This window comes from Bufo gargarizans, chromosome 6, assembly GCF_014858855.1.
Source record: "Bufo gargarizans isolate SCDJY-AF-19 chromosome 6, ASM1485885v1, whole genome shotgun sequence".
NCBI classification, from domain to species: domain Eukaryota; kingdom Metazoa; phylum Chordata; class Amphibia; order Anura; family Bufonidae; genus Bufo; species Bufo gargarizans.
The window spans coordinates 104,042,050-104,061,954 of record NC_058085.1 but is presented as its reverse complement, the minus strand read 5'-3'; the positions used below and the strand labels follow the sequence as shown (position 1 = coordinate 104,061,954).

The following is a 19,905-nucleotide window of genomic DNA, read 5'->3' as shown; positions in this document are numbered from 1 at the left end:
AAGATTAGTAATAGAATATACAACTATAACTGAGCCTAATGATAGTGACTTCGAATGTCACGTGTTTCTGAAGTCAGAGGGTCCTTATGACGCATGGAGTTTAGGCACTAACCTATCTTTTTTATCCATTGAAGTGCATGATAATGACTGGTGTACAGCACTTGGCACCATATACTGAACTTATGCCAGGGTGCCCACTTTCATAATCCACAAACGGAGGACACCATACAGCAAACAGAATGAAAACTGTAATCTATATACCAGCATCAGAGGACATTACAAGGAGGGGGCATAAGAAGAGAGGACTGCAACTCCCAGCATGTCCAGGCTGTTATGGGATAACACAGGATATTTCAGGCAGGGGGTATAAGAGGAGAGGACTACAACTCCCAGCATGTTCAGGCTGTTAATATGGGATAACACAGGGTATTTCAGGCAGGGGGTATAAGAAGAGAGGACTACAACTCCCAGCATGTCCAGGCTGTTATTATGGGATAACACAGGATATTTCAGGCAGGGGGTATAAGGGGAGAGGACTACAACTCCCAGCATGTCCAGGCCATTATTATGGGATAACACAGGATATTTCAGGCAGGGGGTATAAGAAGAGAGAACTAGAACTCCCAGTATGCCCAGGCCGTTATTATGGGATATCAGAAGCCAATTCACAGAGGGAGTATAAGGACGTGGCTACACTGTTCGTGTGTCTTGGCCGATATCGCAGAGTAGCAGGGATCCCATAGAAATGATTAGGATCACCGTGCCAGTCTCAATCAATCAAATAATTAGGGATGTCCCGATACCAGTATCGGTATCAAACATTTGCACGAGTACTTGTACTCGTGCAAATGTCGCCGATACCTGATGGCCGTGCAGCGGCGGGTCCTGTCTCCCAGATGATCAGCGGCGGGTCGCGTGTCGACTTCTGTGTGGCGGCGGCGCTCCCAGCCGATCAGCGTGGGGACGGCAGCGTGTCCCAGCTGATCGGCGTGGGGGCGGGACTTCTGTGCAGCGGTTGCCTAGCACTGGAAGGAAGTTAAAGCCACTTCGTCCAGTTCTCTGGTGCATCCGCATGGGGAGGATTACAGCAGGCCAGGTGGGTACGGTGCATGACATGGAGGAGAAATTCTGTTCATTTCTGTACATTTCATGTTCAAACAGTGAATATAAAATAAGGTGGTGGTGGTGGTGGTGGTGGTGGTGGGGTGGTGGGGTGGGGGGGATGGGGGATGGGCATATAATAGTAATTCCCAACCAGTGTGCCTCCAGCTGTTGCAAAACTACACCTCCCAGCATGCCCGCACAGCCTTCATTTAACCCATCATAAAAGACTAAATAAAGCAAATACATATTACTGGTGTCTTTATAATGATATATTTTGCCTGTGAATAAACCAGCAATATGTATTAGGGTACTTTCACACTAGCGTTGTTAGAATCCGGCAGGCAGTTCCGGGAAGTGCGGTATTGTTCCGGGATTTTGGCCGGAAAAAATACTGCAGCATCCTGATGCATACTGAACGGATTGCATTAGGGCAAAACTGATGTATTTTTTTTCTGGTATTGAGACCCTTTACTGGATTTCAAACCCGGAAAAGAATAACGCTAGTGTGAAAGTACCCTTAGCTTTCTAAGTATACAATTTTTTTTTCTCAATATAGTAATGCTATAGCTTTTTATTATTGGTTAAATGAGGGAGAAAAAAAATTTATAACTGAAGAATAAAATCTAGAATTCTCTCCTGGGATATGAACCTCAGACATCAGCATGCAAGGCTGACCACTTCTCTCCAGGCTATAGCCCTATGTTGAGAAGAGTAGTTTTCTACACTTAGAAAGCTAATACATATAGCTGGTTTATTTATATAAAGTAATCAGTAATATGTATAAGCGAATATATGCTCATTTACAAATGAATAAAAACACAGATATATCTGCAGTGTTAAAGCCTGTATTACACTGGCAGATGTTCTGCCAAATGATCGCCAACAAGCGTTCTTAGTAAAACTCGTTAGCGATCATCTGGCAGTTTAATACTGCCAAACGCTCGTTCATCAGGCAATCGTGATCTTTGAGCATGCGGAAAGATCAAGACCTCCCGGCTGCAGATCATGCTGTCTAATCACGATCTGCTGCTGGCAAATAACTGGACCAGGCATGCTCAACCTGCGGCCCTCCAGCTGTTGGAAAACGACAACTCCCAAAACGCCCTGCTGTAGGCTGATAGCTGTAAGCTGTTCAGGCATGCTGGGAGTTGTAGTTTTGCAACAGCTGGAGGGCCACAGGTTGAGCATGCCCGAAACTAGACAGTATGGGGACGAGCGATAGCATAACAATCGCCCCTCCCCATGCTGAGATCACTGCATGTAATAGCAGCGGTCTCGTCCGCTAGCGAGCAGGCGGTTGCCAGGAAGGAATGCTTCCTTCCCGACAATTGCACGTGGAATCAGGTCTTTGTATTACAGCCCTTGGCAGGCTTGATCACGCTGACAGGAGGCTCTTTAAGTGTTTTTATAATCCATCTGTAATTGTAAGCCACAAAATTAATTCTCAGTCTGTAATATGCAATTTAATAAGAATGTAGAGTTTTCAGTCCTCAGTCATCTCTAGCAGTAGTGTACCCAAAATCCACCGGATTCAGATGAGTTTTCTTGGCAATGCCTAAAGGGAAGAATTTACAGTGATATTTATACTTCGAAGCTTGTCCGATGCATTTTTCAGATTGCTGGTTCTGGGGATTAACGGATCCTGTGTATACGGGAGCGTCAGTCTTGGAACTACATGTGGCGTGTTTTATATATTCGATGCCTAAAGCCTTTTATGCAGCTGGGCTTTATGGCCCCAAACCTGCCCGTAGCAAATCCATCCCTTCCTGCAAAGAAGAGTAGTAAGGCCCCTTTCACACGAGCGAGTTCTCTGCGCAGGTGCGATGCGTGACGTGAACGCATAGCACCCGCACCGAATCCTGACCTCATTCATTTCAATAGGTCTGTGTACATTTTTTTTCACGCATTAGTTCTGCGTTGCGTGAAAAAACGCAGCATGTTCTATATTCTGCGTTTTACACGCAGCCCTGGCTCCATAGAAGTGAATGGGGCTTCAGTGAAAAACGATTTGCATCCGGAAGCAAGTGCGGATGTGATGCGTTTTTCACTGATGGTTGCTAGGAGATGTTGTTATCACATGTGTGAAAAACGCATCAGAAAGCATTGCACCCGCATGAAAAAAAAAAACTGAACGCAATCGCAGACAAAATCTGACTGAACTTGCAAAATGGTGAGTTTCACTGAACGCATCTGGAGCCAATCAGTCACACTCGTGTCAAAGGGGCCTAAATGGAAATTGAAGGAGTCCACGAGTCTTCTCCGTTCGTACCAGGTTCTGTTGATGCAGAGGACAGTAATCTTGCACTGGGCCCACTGCAGCTGAAGAAGAGTCCTGGACTCCTCTCCCAGTAAGGCCTCATGCACACGACCGTTGTGTGCATCCGTGTCCGTTGTTTAGTTTTCCGTGATTTTCTGCGGACCCATTGACTTTCAAGTCAATGGGTCCGTGAAAAAAAACGGAGGTACAAAAGATTGTTATCCGCGTCCGTGATCTGTGTCCGTTTTTTCCTATCATTTTCAAGGCAAACTTTTTCAAACTGACATATACTGTCGTTTGCATGAGGCCTTAGTTTGATTTTCATTTAAAATTTTTGTGGGATAGATGGGTTGACTATGGGTAGGTTTGGGACCCTGGACCCCCAGCTACTTAACAGGCTTGCCGATGGTTCCAGGCTCGTTTTAAAGGGGTCGTGTCATCTCAAGCATTGGTGGCATATCACTAGGATATGCCACCATATGTCGGATAGGTGCAATTTGCAGAAGGTGGGACCAGTACCTCTAGAACGGAGCCTGCAGAGGGAAGGAGAGCAGACCTTGAATGCGCAGACGGCCTCCATTCTTTTCTACAGGACTGCTGAAAATAGTCAAGTGCTGGCTCTTCAGTCAGTCCCCATACAACTGAATGGAGTGGTGGCCCCGCTTCTCATTCATTTGTATGGGACTTCCAAAATCAGCTGAGCCCACAGCTATCAGACACTAGGCGATTTATCCTAGTGATATGCCACAACCCCTTTAATGCAATCTATCCCATGTTAATTCTATTGTCCTCCTACTTTACTGTATGAAATATACCCTTCTTGAACTCATTTGAAAACTAGCAGCATTTTATTGTCACCACATCTACATAAATAGAAGCTTCTCATACAGACCAACAAAAGACATTGGCAGGACATAATCCAGACACGACATTTACCAAATGTACACCTTTATACACTAGATTCTTGGCGATCTGTTCACACGGTCCACAATCCTACAGCAATGTGAGATCTTAGGCAGATCGGAGTAATATGATGGGAAAGCAATAAAGTGCTTCATCCGGTACCAACCACAACCAGATATTGTATGTGCGGGTAGTTGCACATTATTGTTCTTCAAACCATAGAATGTAATACATGTGGCAAAAAGGGCAGTCTATCTGATATATGGGAGGCTTCCCGTTTACAGGAGAACACTTTTCTTCCCTTTGCCTACCAAATGGTTTTAGGATTTTAATAAGAAAAACAAATGAACACCTCTCTGCGCGGCCATTGTGTGATCAGGGTGACAGATCTGCAGCTTTGTAGCCATGTGAAATGAGGTGGTCCTACAGCAGACTGCCTCTTCATTCAACACACACTTGTTTAGATCAGGAATCACAAGAAGAAACCATCATCAGAATACAATAATCTTCTTAATAGACACTGTCTATGGAAACAAGGATACACAGCCAGTAAAGGGGTATTTCCAGCTTGCAGTGTCGGACTGGGGTACCTAGGGCCGACACTGTGGGCCAGTCCGAGCCTGCCAGCTTGTAATATGCCAAACTATTATGATCTGTGGGCATCCAACTTTGGGGACCCTCACTGGTCAAAGGTATCTTTGGCATTTCCCTTGCAGTGACATACCTGGCCAGTTCATGGGGTTGTACTGTAGTTGGGAATGTCACCATAACAGACGGGGGGAGGGTAGAGTTAAGGCAATGTCCACACGTAGCAGAAATGCTGCAGATTTTCTGGGATTGAGAGCGGAAAATTCAGTTGCCGCAGAGCGGATGACATCTGCATATAAACAGACATGTCATTTTCTCCTGTGGATTTTTACTGTGGACTTCACCATTTGCAATGCATTGAGTAAAATCTGCCACAAAATCCACATGTAAACCATAGAGCAAAATCTTAAAGAGGATGTGCAAGAATTGTGGTGGTGGTGGCGGGGGGAAGGGTGGTCAGGAATTCTCCCCACTTGGCCAGACCTGTAAAAGGGAAGCTTACTTATCCGTTTCCCCGGCCTGCGATGCTCTTCTGGACTCCCTTGCTGACAACATCCGGTTTGACACCGCCTGCAGCCAATTACTGGCCGTGGCGATGACCAGATCGCCTTGCGTCATATGAGCATTGCAGGCCAGAAAGAAGTAGCGGTGAACCAGTGCCGGGGAAGCAGGTAAGTAAGCTTCCCACTACTGGTCAGGACAAGTGAGTGTGTAAAGGGAAGGGTGCGGTTGCCAAACCCCCTCCCTATTCTTGCACAACCCCTTTAAGCCTTTTTCTCTGTCACGTGGACATACACTAAAAAAGGGGCAGTAGGGCATAAGTAGCACGGTAGACCCCCCCCCCCCCCCCCCCCCATTCTGAGAGAGGAGGTACAAACAGTGACAGCCTCACTTTCTTTCTATGGTAGGACAAACTTGCATTGAACTGGAAAATAATTATTTGAGAACATTGAGTTATAAAAATATATATATTTTACAATGACCAGGTAGAAGCACCGGATACAGACCGCTTTACATCACAGACGTACAGCTGAATTCAGGATCACAGACAACCAACCATACAAATGTGCTTCAGGAGATACATACAGAACGGACACGCGCATCTGAAGTATTGAAGGGAATCCAACACCATGGTCATGGACTACTGCCTGCAGTAATACAGATAAAGGGACCGGACTGCCATGCCAACATAATGGAGAGGAGTCATGTTCGTGTGCACAGCAGTCCTCCTAATCTACTTCATCATAGCTTTACACCCCGATGGTGGAGGAACAGGAAGAAATGGTGATCTGGACTCCAGCAGTCCTCCTAATCTACTTCATCATAGCTTTACACCCCGATGATGGAGGGAACGGGAAGAAATAGTGATCTGGACTCCAGCAGTCCTCCTAATCTACTTCATCATAGCTTTACACCCCGATGGTGAAGAAACAGGAAGAAATGGTGATCTGGACTCCTGTATTAATGCAGATAATAGTCCAAGATTGTGGCGAGAGAGTTCCTTTAACCTTTCTCCCTGGTTCTGTACAAGCTAGCGTTACAGTGAGTCCATCCCTATACCACACTAGGGTGTCCTAAAAAACTTTGGATATATAAATATAGATCTTTGGTGCTGAATTCCAGAAATCGTGAGTACATTAAAACTTGTATTTTTGAAGCCACTAGGACGAATAGAAATAAATACTTCTACTCCTATCATCTCTCCTTTAGGTCCGGGCTCCACAACACCAACCTCAACTTTTACCCTAGAAAAAAAACCAAAAAAAAAAAACAAAAAAAAAACTTTGCAGCCATTTGTAAGAAGATCCAGCCTGGGTAGAGCTTTGTATGCACAGTAAAGGTAATCCAGCAAGACTCCTGTGCCTGACGGGCTTTGCCATGTGACTGTGGAGCCCTAGCCTTAGGCATCCCATATACATACATGTCAGTCAAAATTAACTATTTAGACCATTTCTAAATTATATGCAAGCAAAACGTTTGCAATGACTGACGGCAAACTGTAGTCTTCTGTAATGTCATCTGTCAGGGTGGGTTTCTTTGAGCCGTTCTCAGCAGAACCGGCAGTTTTACTTTCCTAATCTGCAAGTTTAGTCCGCCACGGTCGTGCAAACGATCTGACGGACGTCTGATCAAACGCATTCCGGACAATACTTATGTAATGTGTACCGCCATATTGTGTCCAATTATTGGAGGTCCTGATGCAGTGTCCCCATTAAATCACTAACACATTGGCAGTGGTGCTAGGAAAGCACAGGGTCACCTTGCCTTCAGCCACTGACTATGGAGGCTAAAGTGGCTTCATGATGGTCTGCTTCATCTAGTGAGGGTTATAGTAGTCATACTTCTACACTCCCTGGCAATAGGCCACCCAGGTGGCCTTTGGGGGAGCAGTTTAGGTAGCAGATCACCAGGGTCGCTAGCATGGTCAGTGGCATACAGGTACTGTTTTAGAGAGCCTGTATTCTTTAAATGGTAGTACCCATCAGCATAGCACAAGTCCATTCACAGTATAGGGTTAATAGCGTTATTCTCCATGGCCCCCACACTACAAAATAAGAAGCTCCTTCAATGTAATCGGTACCTCGTACAGAGCTCTTCTTCAATACAATGGTGAAAATCCTACTTTGTGCCTCTGAGATAGAGCTTCACTTTATGGCGCCCATCTTCCTATAGATCACGGCGTAACAGGACAATCACGACCTCTATACACTTATGAAGCATACCCTCAGGTCTATAATGGCAGTCGTGTCACATGTAATTGCAGACCCCCAGTGATGGGAACAGGTTTTGCAGTAGTTACACATTATATATACACACACTATATATTTAAAATACATATAAACCTCATAAAATAAGTTACCACCTTTATAACCTACTAAAACAGGTCACTGGATTATGTCTAGAGTAATTGTGCTTGATATCCTGACGTTATGGCTCCTCAAAGCTTGAGGACCACATGGACCTCCCCTTTAACTGGCAGATACAGAAGAGAATAGGCTGAAAACAAAGCCCGATCCTCAGACACCTGAAATGATTACAGAGAGATGTATGAACAGGAGCGCAATTCACTAGACGGCATCAAAAAGCATCTTTTATGTTCTTGAGCTGGCGCACAGCGAGGTCCACGGGCAGGTGGAACTTCAGGTTGCTGAGACGGCTGAGCATGTTCAGGGCACTTTCAAAGCCGCTGCTTGCCATGTAACTCCAAGGTTGGTAATGAGATTGGATCAGCACCCCTGACTTGCAGATGAGGTTGAGCCATGACACAAGCCGCTGCTCATTCAACGCCATGCAGATCAGCGCCTTGAACTCAGAGTCTGCGCTACGCTTGAACGGGTCGTGTTCCGTTAAGACGGCGTGGATAGCGGAGAGGAGGCTCTGCTTCGGGGTGACCTTGTGACTTCCTGAGATAGGTAGGGAGAAGGATTGTGACAGCTTACGATGCAGGAGATTCGACGAATGCCTTTCCGTTCTTCTCATTGTAGTATTTAACAAAAAGTTCCCAAGGGTGCATAGATGGAGGCGAGGCAGTGAAGACTGGGATCAGGCAGGCGATGGGTGCTAGAACCAAACTCATGCCTTGAGACGTCGCATATAGACCGTGTGACATGAGGTCCCGGACAGCAATGGCCAGCTCTTTCCTGACAGCCACGGTCAGCTCGTCTTTTCCTCCTAGTGCGATCTCCTGCATGGTGGCATAGCTGATGACGTGATCCTGAGGCTGCTGGCGCAGTGCCAGCTGCTTCACTTTCTCCACAGAGGTTTCTAACTTCTTAATCAGTGGAGTGAAGTCTCTGTTGCTTTCATCCAGATTCCAGAAGTTTTGAGGAACACGACCTGCACCACAGCCAAACTGACTGACTGCGAAGATCTGCAGGACGGCCAGAGCCCGGCGCAGTAGATGTAGTCCTGTCTCCCGGATCTGCTTAGCCTGCTCTGGATTCACTGTGGAAGACATAAGACATTTAGAAGGTTCACCACAGCATTTCTGCCATCTTCAGATGTATGGTAAAGAATCTCTAACCCCTTTGAGGCCATTTTCCACACCGTGAACTGGCATGGAAAAGTATAAGTGAGACGGGCTAGCCGCCCGTCCTCTTCCCCACCCGTGAGAAAAGTGGAGCGAGCGGGGTAAAGTCACAGATTTGTCTCAAACACCTTTGCGACAAAATCTGCGACCTAATTACGCCAAAAACTGGAATAAATCAAATAATAAATGACAGCCTAAGTCTTTTTCTCAGGAACACTGCAGTCGATTTCCACAGGCAGGTATCCCTTTTGTTTGCAGGATCAACCCTACCAGGTAGCATGTCTGGTTTAACAAGGTTAGTTCTGCTGACAGGTGATCTTTAAAGGGGGTTGTCCGGGATAAGAAAAACATGCTCCTTTCTTCCAAAAACAGCACCACCCCTGTCCATACACAGGTATTGCAGTTCACTCGCATTCACTTAAATGGGGGAGGAATAATCTCCCTAACCCTGGACAATCCCTTTAAATAGTAATAAAATATACTGCAGTAAGTAAAGCAGTATGCTCACCACCGGTCCGTGCATTTGGTCCAGAACTTGGGGTGTAGCCTGTCGCTCCGCCAACTGAATTCTCAGGTGGGCTGCCAATCTCATCTATATAAAACAAAATCAGGTCATATGATTTATACAAGAGCCGTTACCAGTCAGCAGAAAACCAGTAAGTGACAGGCGATCGCCAGGGCGAAACCAGCTTTCCATCCCAGATAACCCGCACTGGCAAGGTAAGTTCTGAGAAGACAGGGAGGAGGGGGATGCAGCTGCAGTGCGTGGGTGACTACCTACCGACAGGAGGGAGGGTCAACTCCCAAAACAGACATGTAACCGAGAGAAGCGTGGGGAGGGGATATGTGCAGGCCAGACAGTCCAGGGCTCACTGGAGGCAGACCAGTCGCTCCTGTACTCCATTGTGGCCGAGATTTGGGGCCATTTTGCCCCGTTTCATGAAAAGTATCTTTCTGAAGCCGAGATCACAGACACCGAACCGTCGGTAGAGGAAAAGAGACAGCTCTTTATGTGCAATCTATAACCAAGGTCCTCGGAAATTAAAGGGGTCGTCTGGTTCAAACTGGCGCCTGTGAAATTAGGCCCCACAGCGTCCCGCTACTAGGGTTCACCCGTTAACAGCAAGGGCCCCTCCCCCGATCAGTTCATTATTCATCAGTTGCCCGGTTTCATATCTTTATCCGGCCTTGGATACGATCCAGAGTCACACTATACGCTATCAAAGCATCTTAAAAATAAATACGAGCAGCCCTGTGCCCGTACCCAACACCGTTCCACCCAGCAACCTACCAGACCAGGTAAATCATTAACCCCTACACTGCCCTGGTACGCTTCTCTCCTTAAAGGGGACCTCGAACAGTGATCAGCCGAACCTCATCCCGACTCATACACATACGCAAGTGTACATGTCTTTCAATGGGGAGAGGAAGCCAAAGCCAGACAACTCTGCCGGTAGCTTAGCTTCCAGGGGAACAGAGGATCGGGCATGATAACATTCAACATGGCCGATTCCTTCTGTCCGGGGAGGGTCAGCAGGTCCTCACACTCATCAGATAAGTAACAAGTCTGACAGGTTCAGCTGGCTTTTCTCTCAGGGCTCATGCACACGACCGTGTGCCGGCCGGGCCTGTGCTATGGACGGCAAATTGCGGTCAGCAATGCATGGACAGAAACCTCCGTTCCGCACCTCCCGGATTGCGGACCTATTCAGGTGAATGGATCTGCATCCATGATGCGGTGCAAAAGCGGCCGGGGCCCGTATTTTGCAGACCGGCTGTTAGCGGGCCACCCAGCCGGATCACGGTCGTGTACGTGAGCCCTTAGGTGTACAGGGACATTGAAACGTTTAAATTTAGAAGTTTATCTATGTAAATGAGTAGTACACCTGAAAATATGAGACGTTCAACGATAATATAGGGCAAAGTGGCATCCTCCTCATGTTGTAAGGGACTAAATCCACCCGGCAAAAAAAACCAGCTCAGATTCCTGACAGAATAGTGGAGGAAGGACAGAAATCAGTATAGCCCTGGCACTAGCTTCTTATATAGCGAGGAGGAGGCCGCACAGATAATAGCACCAAAAGACAGGGGTGCCTGGACTTCCTGAACTACACTGGCAAATCAGCAAGTTGCTCTGCTTCTGTGAAAAGCGCATTTTTCGGCACGTGAAGAAAAAAAAAATAAGTAAAAAAATAAAGCCATTTTAGCCCTTCCCCATTGATTTCAATGGTGAACAAAGCTAAAATCCACTTGAGGGAAGTTACCACCAACCACACCCTTCGTGACACCTCTGCAGTGGATATGAAATCAAGGATCAGGAAAGGAACCCCCACCATGTTCAAATTATGGCTTTTTATTTTTTTATTTAAAAGGGGTTGTCCCATGAAAATATACTATTATTTCAAATCAGCACCTGGATCTGAATACTTTTGTAATTGCATGTAATTAAAGATTTAGTATAGCATCATTCACTGAAATGTATCTATACAGCGCCAGCTGCTGTTTTCTACTTTCTCTGTCCTGCTTATTAAGATGCAAGTACATGCTCAGTTCCATCCTTCAACTGCAGTAGAAAGGACACACCCCCCGAGTAAGGCTACTTTCACACTAGCGTTTAAGTTTTCCAGTATTGAGTTCCGTCATAGGGGCTCAATACCGGAAAAACGCTTTAGTTTTGTCCCCATTCATTGTCAAATAATGCATTCAGTTCCGTTAAAGGGGTTATCCCATCATAATGATCACTGTTAAATCTGTTAATGATTTGACAGTGATCATTTTTGTAAATATACTTTATTAACAAATCCCCACCGATTAGGATAAAATTCATACCCACTTACCTGATTGTTGTGACTCGGTCTCCCCTGGTTACGACCACTGTTCTTCTCCAAAAGCCGGAAGGTCGCGCTTGCCCAGAAGACGACTCCTTTTCTCCCGGCCGGTCCGCTCGCTGTTCTGAACGCGCACGCTGCCGCGCATGCGCGACAGTGACTTCTTCCCAACCAGAATAGTACAGAGCTGCGAACGCGCACGCCGGCTCTGTAGGAATAAGTCACCATTGCGCATGCGCGGCGGCGTGCGCATTCAGTCCAGCGCGCGGCACGGCCGGGAGAAGACTTCAATCAAGATGAAGCCCGCCCCCAGCCAGAATCCAGGAAGTGAACGCGCGGCGGCAGCAGGTAAGTATGAAAACGCTTAGTGGGATAACCCCTTTAAGTTGCGTTCCCAGACCGGAGAGCAAACCGCAGTATTTTGCTTTCCGTCCTGGGAATCTATCATGACTCCCAATGCAAGTTAATGGGGACGGATCAGTTTTCTCTGCCACAATAGAAAATTGATCCGTCCCCTATTGACTTTCAATGGAGTTCATGACGGATCTGTCGTGGCCATGTTAAAGATAATACAACTGGATCAGTTCATAACGGATGCAGACGGTTGTATTATCAGTAACGGAAGCGTTTTTGCTGGACCCTTCCGAATCCAGCAAAAACGCTAGTGTGAAAGTACCCTAAGCCGCCATCTTAAAATAAATCTAGCAGAGCAATTGGAGCAATGAGTGGGGAGATCTCTGGATCCACGTGAGGCACAGGGTTGTTTCTTTCTGAGACCGTCACATACGATACGATATTGGATTTTCATTTTTCACACTACAACCCCTTTAAGTCAATGGGAAGCTGTTGGTGACATTTTGATAGCTGATATTACACGGAACACGTCCATTTTTCATGTCCTGATTTTGTCACGGAAAGGTGAAGATGCATCACATATTGTATGCGAGAGACTGTGGGGGTCATTTATTAAGACCAGCGTTTTAGACACCGGTCTTAAGCCCCTGCACTGGCGGTGGATCCGCCGCGGCTATGTAGAGGCGCTGGCCTCCTCTACATAACTTCAGCGTATCCATCACCAGTCTAAATGCAAGGCAGCTTCCTTGCTGGCTTAATATTAGACCGTCAAAATGACGACTAAGACAGGCCTGCTGGCGCGAGCTGGGAAAGTTGCATATTGCAGAGCAAATAAGCTTTGTATTTCTGATTGTAAATGACCCCCGTATGCTGTCCTAGCGCAGTGTGGAGATTTCTGATTGGCTCAGAACACAGCAGAGCTGTGACATCACACTTATGGGTACAGCAGCTGGAATTCGCCATGTAACGTGGGCATTAAGGTGCAAACTACTGTGTAACGCCGCCAGATACTTGGCACAAGTCTGAAACCTCATGTTGCAGCAAAGAACCAATGCTAAACTCTGGTGTTAACACCCTAACCTGTCAACACCCCCCCCCCCCCATTCTGACCTTGAATGAATTTTATGAACATCTCGAGGTCTCGGATCTGGGTCTTCAGCTGGTCCACTAGCTGTTCCTTCACTCGCGCTGGATTGACAATCTGGGCGATGGCAGCGTCCACTCTCTGGCGCAATTCTTCCGGGGACAAACAGCCGATATCTTCATTTAAATTGACGTCTAGTTTCTTTATTAACTCATCGATGATCACCTGTGAGAGGAAGAGGATTTATTATATATATTGTATGGAACTAATTATTGACACCATCGATTTAGAGGGAACCGTCGATTAAAAGGGGTGCTCCGCTTTGGACAATCCCCATTTGTTAGAAGGCTCCCTGGAAAATAAGCTGATCGCAGAGTGCCTCCCTTCCTGGGATCATCAGCGATTAGTTGTAATCTGTGAGTAAACCTGGCAGTAAGTGTTCAATTTTCCTAGGGCTCCCCCACAGGGGAAATTAAGCATTACAGTGCTAATTGAAATTCAATGGGTTGTCTGTAATGTAGGATAGGTCCTGCAGAGATTTAGAGGGATGCTCCTTGTAATTGCTCTCCACTCTGGCCGTAGTACCAGATGAGGAGCCACTTACCCGTTGTCTCTCCATGACCATGGACTGGGGTAGAGAGTCATAGTTTCCCTCTTGATATGCAAATGTCTCCAGGTCATCCAGCTGGGTCTTGAGCTGGACGATCAGTTCTCGCTGCTTTTCCCTCTGCGCCTCAATGCGTTCCCTCTTCTCCCATTCACTCTACAGAACAGACAAGGAGCAGAAGGATTATTATACCACACGGCGTGAAAAAGGACAAGACAAAACGTAACCCCAGCAAAAGCCAATTTAGAAGACATTCCGGCATGAAGATCCCGTACTTTACAGATCACATAGCAGGTGCTTCAATAGGAAGAGTGGAATAAACTGTGGGGTCTTATCTTCCTTGACAACACAGGATTTGGCATGTTGAAACTCAACATTCCCAATCCTTATTTCTCCGGACATCTTTACATTTGTATCCCTGGCCCTTCAGAAAGGTAAACTGCCTCCTTGTCAGGCACATAGGAATGAATCAAGAAACTGACCCCCTGTCCGCACATAAGACGCTGTGTCAGTTGGAGGGTCACATGACACAGCTGAGGATCAGGAGGGAGGTTATAACTCACAAATACAGTCGCTGGTAAGAAAATTACCTTCACTACAACTTACACCATGGACCTAACAGGTGTAAGAAGGTACCTGTAATCAACGTGGATGGAAGGTATGTAGGGTGGGACAGTAACAAAGTATTAAAAAAATGCATTTTATGTCTTTATTTGAACATTTTCTTAAAAACACAAGTGTCAGATGGATCAGGAACGAAACATAACTTCATGCGTTGGCTGGTACGAGGTTTATATGTGACAGAAGAACACGAAGGCTGACACCTGACACTTACCAGTTCCTGCACCGGGAGCATAAAGAGAAAAGGAGAAGAGCCGTCATTATGGCCATGAGCAGCAGTACAACTGGTTTTACATGGTGATAACAGAGCCGGGCGTGTTGTTTGTATAATGCCGTTACACATAGCATTGTACCGTCACATGGCTTCCCTACAGAGGAAACACCGAGGACCCATGCCTGAGAGCGTACCCTAGCGCAAAGGAAATAGGCAACGTTCCTAGAGATCTCCCTAACCAATAAAGCTGAGCTATAGGGAGCTGTTTGGTGTGGCCTTCTCCTGTCCCAGCCTGTAATATGGAGGGATAAGGGATGTCACCAGAAGGTGCTGTCCCAAACCCTTCTTTATATTCCCAACACCCCTAAGAGAAGGGATTCAGATCAGCATAATGGACCTGAGGCAAAGACCAGGTCTCATTCTGGAGATCACTGGATATCTCATCTAGACAGGGACCCCATTTTTTATGACTCTGCGTGATCAAAAAAAAAAAAATAACTAAACGAAATTTTTTTTTTAACACATAAGCGTGCAGTGACGGTGCTTTGTCAGTGAAGAACAACGTGTGATCACCGCGTCCTCCACGCAGCAGGCGGACAGAGGAACAGGAGCCACCAAACAGCAACTCATAGCTCAGCTTCCTAAAGCAAGGCTATTGGGAGGGGGCATGCAGTGGGGAATATTAGAGCTCGCTGCCATCCAACCCACAATTTTAGATTTTCAAGGGAAATCTGGTTCCCATCTAAAATACTGTATCAATTTACACTCAGTAGTGGGTCCTCCTGTCCCAGTGATCTTTCTGGCAGCCATGTCCAGTCATGGTAATTCAGGAAGCCCTGGAGATTCTGGTGGCACTGCTGCAGGGGACTGTTAGAGTTGGATAATCCCCTTTCTTGCGGCAGCCAGTTGCCAGAAAGGTTTTACACGGAAGGGAACTTGAAATTCCAGCGTTAGGTGGAGCTTTTCTTGTTGAAGTGATGATGAAAGTGCCACGAGAACGTCCTGGAGCTAAGACTTCAGGGACTGTGGCTCTAAGAACGCGCAGTGTTTGTCCACAGAGGGACCGGACCCGTATAGACCTCCCCTTGTAAGCAATCGCTATACACACACACTACACGAGAGATTGTCAGATGACGCATTAAAGCAGGAAGACATCATAGAAGGTCCATCTGGGACCCCCTCTATAATCCAAGTCTGGTGTCCTATATGCCTTCAATTGCCGTTAGCCAAAAACTCATTCAGCTAACATTCTCTCTCCCACACCTTCACGCCGAGTTCTGCCAAGCATGCATGTGCTTTTGGTCTGGAGAATGGGGAGAAGAAAGTTGCTATCAGACATGTCTGATGGCAGCTTATGTCCCTGGAGAGGAACATACCTGGTCTGTGCAGCCACCTGGAGGCTACGTTCCCATGGCTGAAATATGTGCAAGAAAAATGAGCAGAATGCTGATCTGCCCCCGAGAACAGCATGTTTATGCCGGTGGACATACCGCAACCTCTCTTAGCCCTTCCCCATTGATTTTGATGGAGAACATAGCTAGAATACGCAGTGGCAGTTACCTCCTCCTCTAGGTGGAAATACCGCAACCTCTCAGCCCTTCCCCATTGATTCTGATGGAGAACATAGCTAGAATACGCAGTGGCGGTTACCTCCTCCTCTAGGTGGAAATACCGCAACCTCTCTTAGCCCTTCCCCATTGATTCTGATGGAGAACATAGCTAGAATACGGAGTGGCGATTACCTCCTCCTCTAGGTGGCGGATGATGTCATTAGTGCATACGCAGTAGTCATCTACGAAGCTTTGCAAGCAGAAAGTGGTATAGGGCACAGGCGCAAAAGTAAAAGGCCAGATGAGATGCTAGATCCTGTCGGAGCAGAGCAGCTCTGGTGCTCCAAGTAGAAAGCGCCCGCCCCTTGTTGCACTGAAGGCCTAAATTACTTATTAATAAAAAGTGAAATTACTTAGAAACAAAAGGATCTGCATAATTAAGGTATTGTTTTAGTCAACCCTACTAGACATTACACCTGGTTTAATGGGGTTGATCCTGCTGACAGATCCTTTAGAAGGCCATGTTACAATGGTGCACTGAGAATCGTGGAGGTTATCACCTGTCACTGAAAAGAGCGGATCCCACTGCGGAAGACTCCACCACCATGCAGTTCATGGTTACCCTACGTGTGAGACCCAAGTGGGACGGGCACAAGTCCGACATTTATGGCATAGCCTGGCTCAGCAGCCTCCGGCACTTCAGCTGCTCAGAAACTACAACTCCCAGAATGCTCCATTCAATTCTGTGGGAGTTAGAAGAACAGGCGAGCGTGTTTGCATGCTGGGAGTTGTAGTATCACAGCTGCTAGTGTGCTGAAGGTTGCTGATCCCTATCCTAGTGATACGCCATAACTGTCCCAGACGGGAAAATACCCCTTTAAGGTTGTTTCATGAAGACAACCCCTATTTGACTGGACGTTGGCAGCGTGCTCAGCACATCAGCTTTTGAGGCCCGGTGACATCGGAGGCTGCAGGCGGTACATGGCGTCCATTCATGTCCCAATAGGAACGATAGACGCCGCCTTCATAATTGGACCGAGACGGTCCAACGCGAGGCTGCACAGATCTACACTGATGAGGGTAGTAGTGACAAGATGGCCTTGTGGTGCTCTGAAGGAGGAGTTACATCATGGCACCAATGTGAGAAGACAAGCCCTTTAAATGCACCTGTAATGTCAGGAGGGGCCATACACTGCACCCTCAGCGCTGATCACATGACCGGTTTCCTATAGTCATAATAGAGGAAAAGGGATCACAATTATCACGAGGCTCAAATCCCCAAACATCAGTTCTGACCAGTATCACCGATCAGATCGTTCCGATATCTCTCCAATGGTCTCGGCCGTGCAGCACTCACCGACTCATCCGGCCCCGGCTGCCCGTGCACCCCCCGGGCTCCCTGCACGTACGGGCAGCCCTTGAAGGCGAAGTCCTCCAGCTCCGCCAGCAGCCGCTCCTTCTCCGTCCCCTCCGCCCGCACGATCTGCTTGAGACGGAACTGCACCTGGGCGAAGTGCGAGGTGAGGGCGAGCAGCGACGAGTTCAGCAGGTCCTGCTCCTCCTCCAGCCGCCGCAGCTTGTCCGACATCTCCCCGCCCTCCGACTTCAGGCCGGGCCCGTCCGCTTCCTCCGCCACCGCCCCGACCGGAGCCCAGCGCTCCCTGCTGAACGGCTCCCCGTCGGACATCGAGAGCTCGTCGGCGGACATGGCGAGGTGTCTGTTCCAGGCTGGAGCTAGGCCGCCATATTGGAAGCCTGGCTGCTGACGTCAGCTCTAGAACGCTGACAGCTGCCCGTTGCTATGGAGAAGTGACGCGTAACCACTTCCTTGTTCCTGACTTTTAAAGGGGCCGCGCAGGCGTTAGGTGTTAGGCCTCCTGCACACGATATGTATTTTGCGGTCTGCAAAATATACGGATGACATCCAGTGTGCATTCCATATTTTGCGGAACGGAACAGCTGGCCCCTAATAGAACAGTCCTATCCTTCTCCGTTATGCAATTTTTTTGCAGAACGGAAATACGGAAACAGAATGCACACGGAGTACCTTCAGTTTTTTTTGCAGACCCATTGAAATGAATGGTTCCGTATACGGTCCGCAAAAAAAAAAAAAAACCAGAACGGACACGGAAAGAAAATACGTTCGTGTGCAAAAGGCCTTAGGCCTAGTTCACACTTCAGGTCACTTATTTCCATCAGTTAGGCCTCATGCACACGACCGTTCAGTTTTTTGCGATCCGCAAAAAAGCGGAAGCCGCCCGTGTGCCTTCTGCAATTTGCGGAACGGAACAGGCGGCCCATTGTAGACATGCCTATTCTTGTACGCAAAACGGACAAGAATAGGACAGGTTATATTTTTGTTTGCGGGGCCACAGAACAGAGCAACGGATGCGGACAGCAGGGTCCGCATCTTTTGCAGCCCCATTTAAGTGAATGGGTCCGCACCCGAGCCGCAAAAACTGTGGCTCGGATGCGGACCAAAACAACAGTTGTGTGCATGAGGCCTAATTGTGAGCCAAAACCAGGTGCGGGTCAAAAACACAGAACAGGTGCAAATCTTTCCCTTAGGCCGAACGCACATGGCCGTGTTCCGCAGCCGAGAGCGGTCCGTGGTATGCCGGGCTGGATTCCTGTTTAGAGCAGGAGCGCACGGCGTCATTGGTTGCTATGACGCCAGTGCGCTTCATGCCGCCGCTGCACTACAGTAATACACCGTATGTGTTTTGATGTTCGCAAATTGCGGATTCGCAAAGAAAAAAAACTGATGACGTCCGTATGGCATCCGGTTTTTTTTCCGGATCCATTGTAACAATGCCTATCCTTGTCCGCAAAACAGACAAGAATAGGACATGTTATTTTTAATGCAGGGCTATAGAACGGACATACGGATGCGGACAGCACATTTTTTGTGGACCCATTGGAATGAATGGGTCCGCATCCTATCTACAAAAGAACGGACACGGAAACAAAATAAGTTTCGTGTGCATGATGCCTTAGGGTACTTTCACACTAGCGTTAAAGATTTCCAGTATTGAGTTCCGTCACAGGGTCTCAATACTGGAAAAAAACACATCAGTCTTGTCCCCATGCATTCTGAATGGAGAGCAATCCGTTCAGGATGCATCAGGATGTCTTCAGTTCAGTCCTTTTACGGTATTTGGACGAGAGAAAAAACTGCAGCATGCCACAGTATTTTTTTTTCCGGACAAAATTCTGGAACACTTGCCGGATCAGGCATTAATTTTCATTGGAATGTATTAATGGCGGATCCGGTACCAAGTGTTCAGGAAATTGCCGCATTGACGGTTCCGGTTTTCCAGGTCTGCACATGCGCAGGCTTTTAAAAATTTGAAAAAAACAAATACCAGATCCGTTTTTCCGGATGACACCGGAGAGACGGATCCGGTATTTCAATGCATTTGTCAGACAGATCCGGAAATAAATGATCTCCGTTTGCATACAGATTTCCAGATCCAGCAGGCAGTTCCCGCGATACTACTTCCAGATTTTGTCTGGGATTTTTTTTTGGAGGGGGGCAGAATTTACAGCCACATGCTGCAGGTCCGCTGTGGGTTTTCCTACATTGTGACTGCATGCAAAAGCATCTGCAGAAGTTTCCAGTAGCATCGATGTGGATGAGATCTTATCCACATGCCGCAGAAAATTCCCACAACAAAATCTGTGGTGCAGATTTGAGATCCCATATTTTCAATTTATGTTTCTTACTTTTTGCCGTGGATTTCACCCTTCTAATTCTGACAGATA

At 47.2% G+C, this 19,905-nt stretch overlaps 1 protein-coding gene across 1 annotated transcript; it reads right to left on the bottom strand.

Annotated features, from left to right (window-relative positions):
* Nucleotides 1–5,801: 5,801 nt before the first annotated feature.
* RUNDC1 (RUN domain containing 1) lies at nucleotides 5,802–17,901 on the bottom strand. Its single transcript, XM_044298714.1, is given in 6 exon segments — nucleotides 5,802–8,293; nucleotides 8,295–8,797; nucleotides 9,391–9,474; nucleotides 13,175–13,373; nucleotides 13,753–13,911; nucleotides 17,498–17,901. Coding segments are annotated over 6 exon segments (1,659 nt in total). The 5' UTR covers nucleotides 17,849–17,901; the 3' UTR covers nucleotides 5,802–7,930.
* Between the last annotated feature and the right edge of the window lie 2,004 nt (nucleotides 17,902–19,905).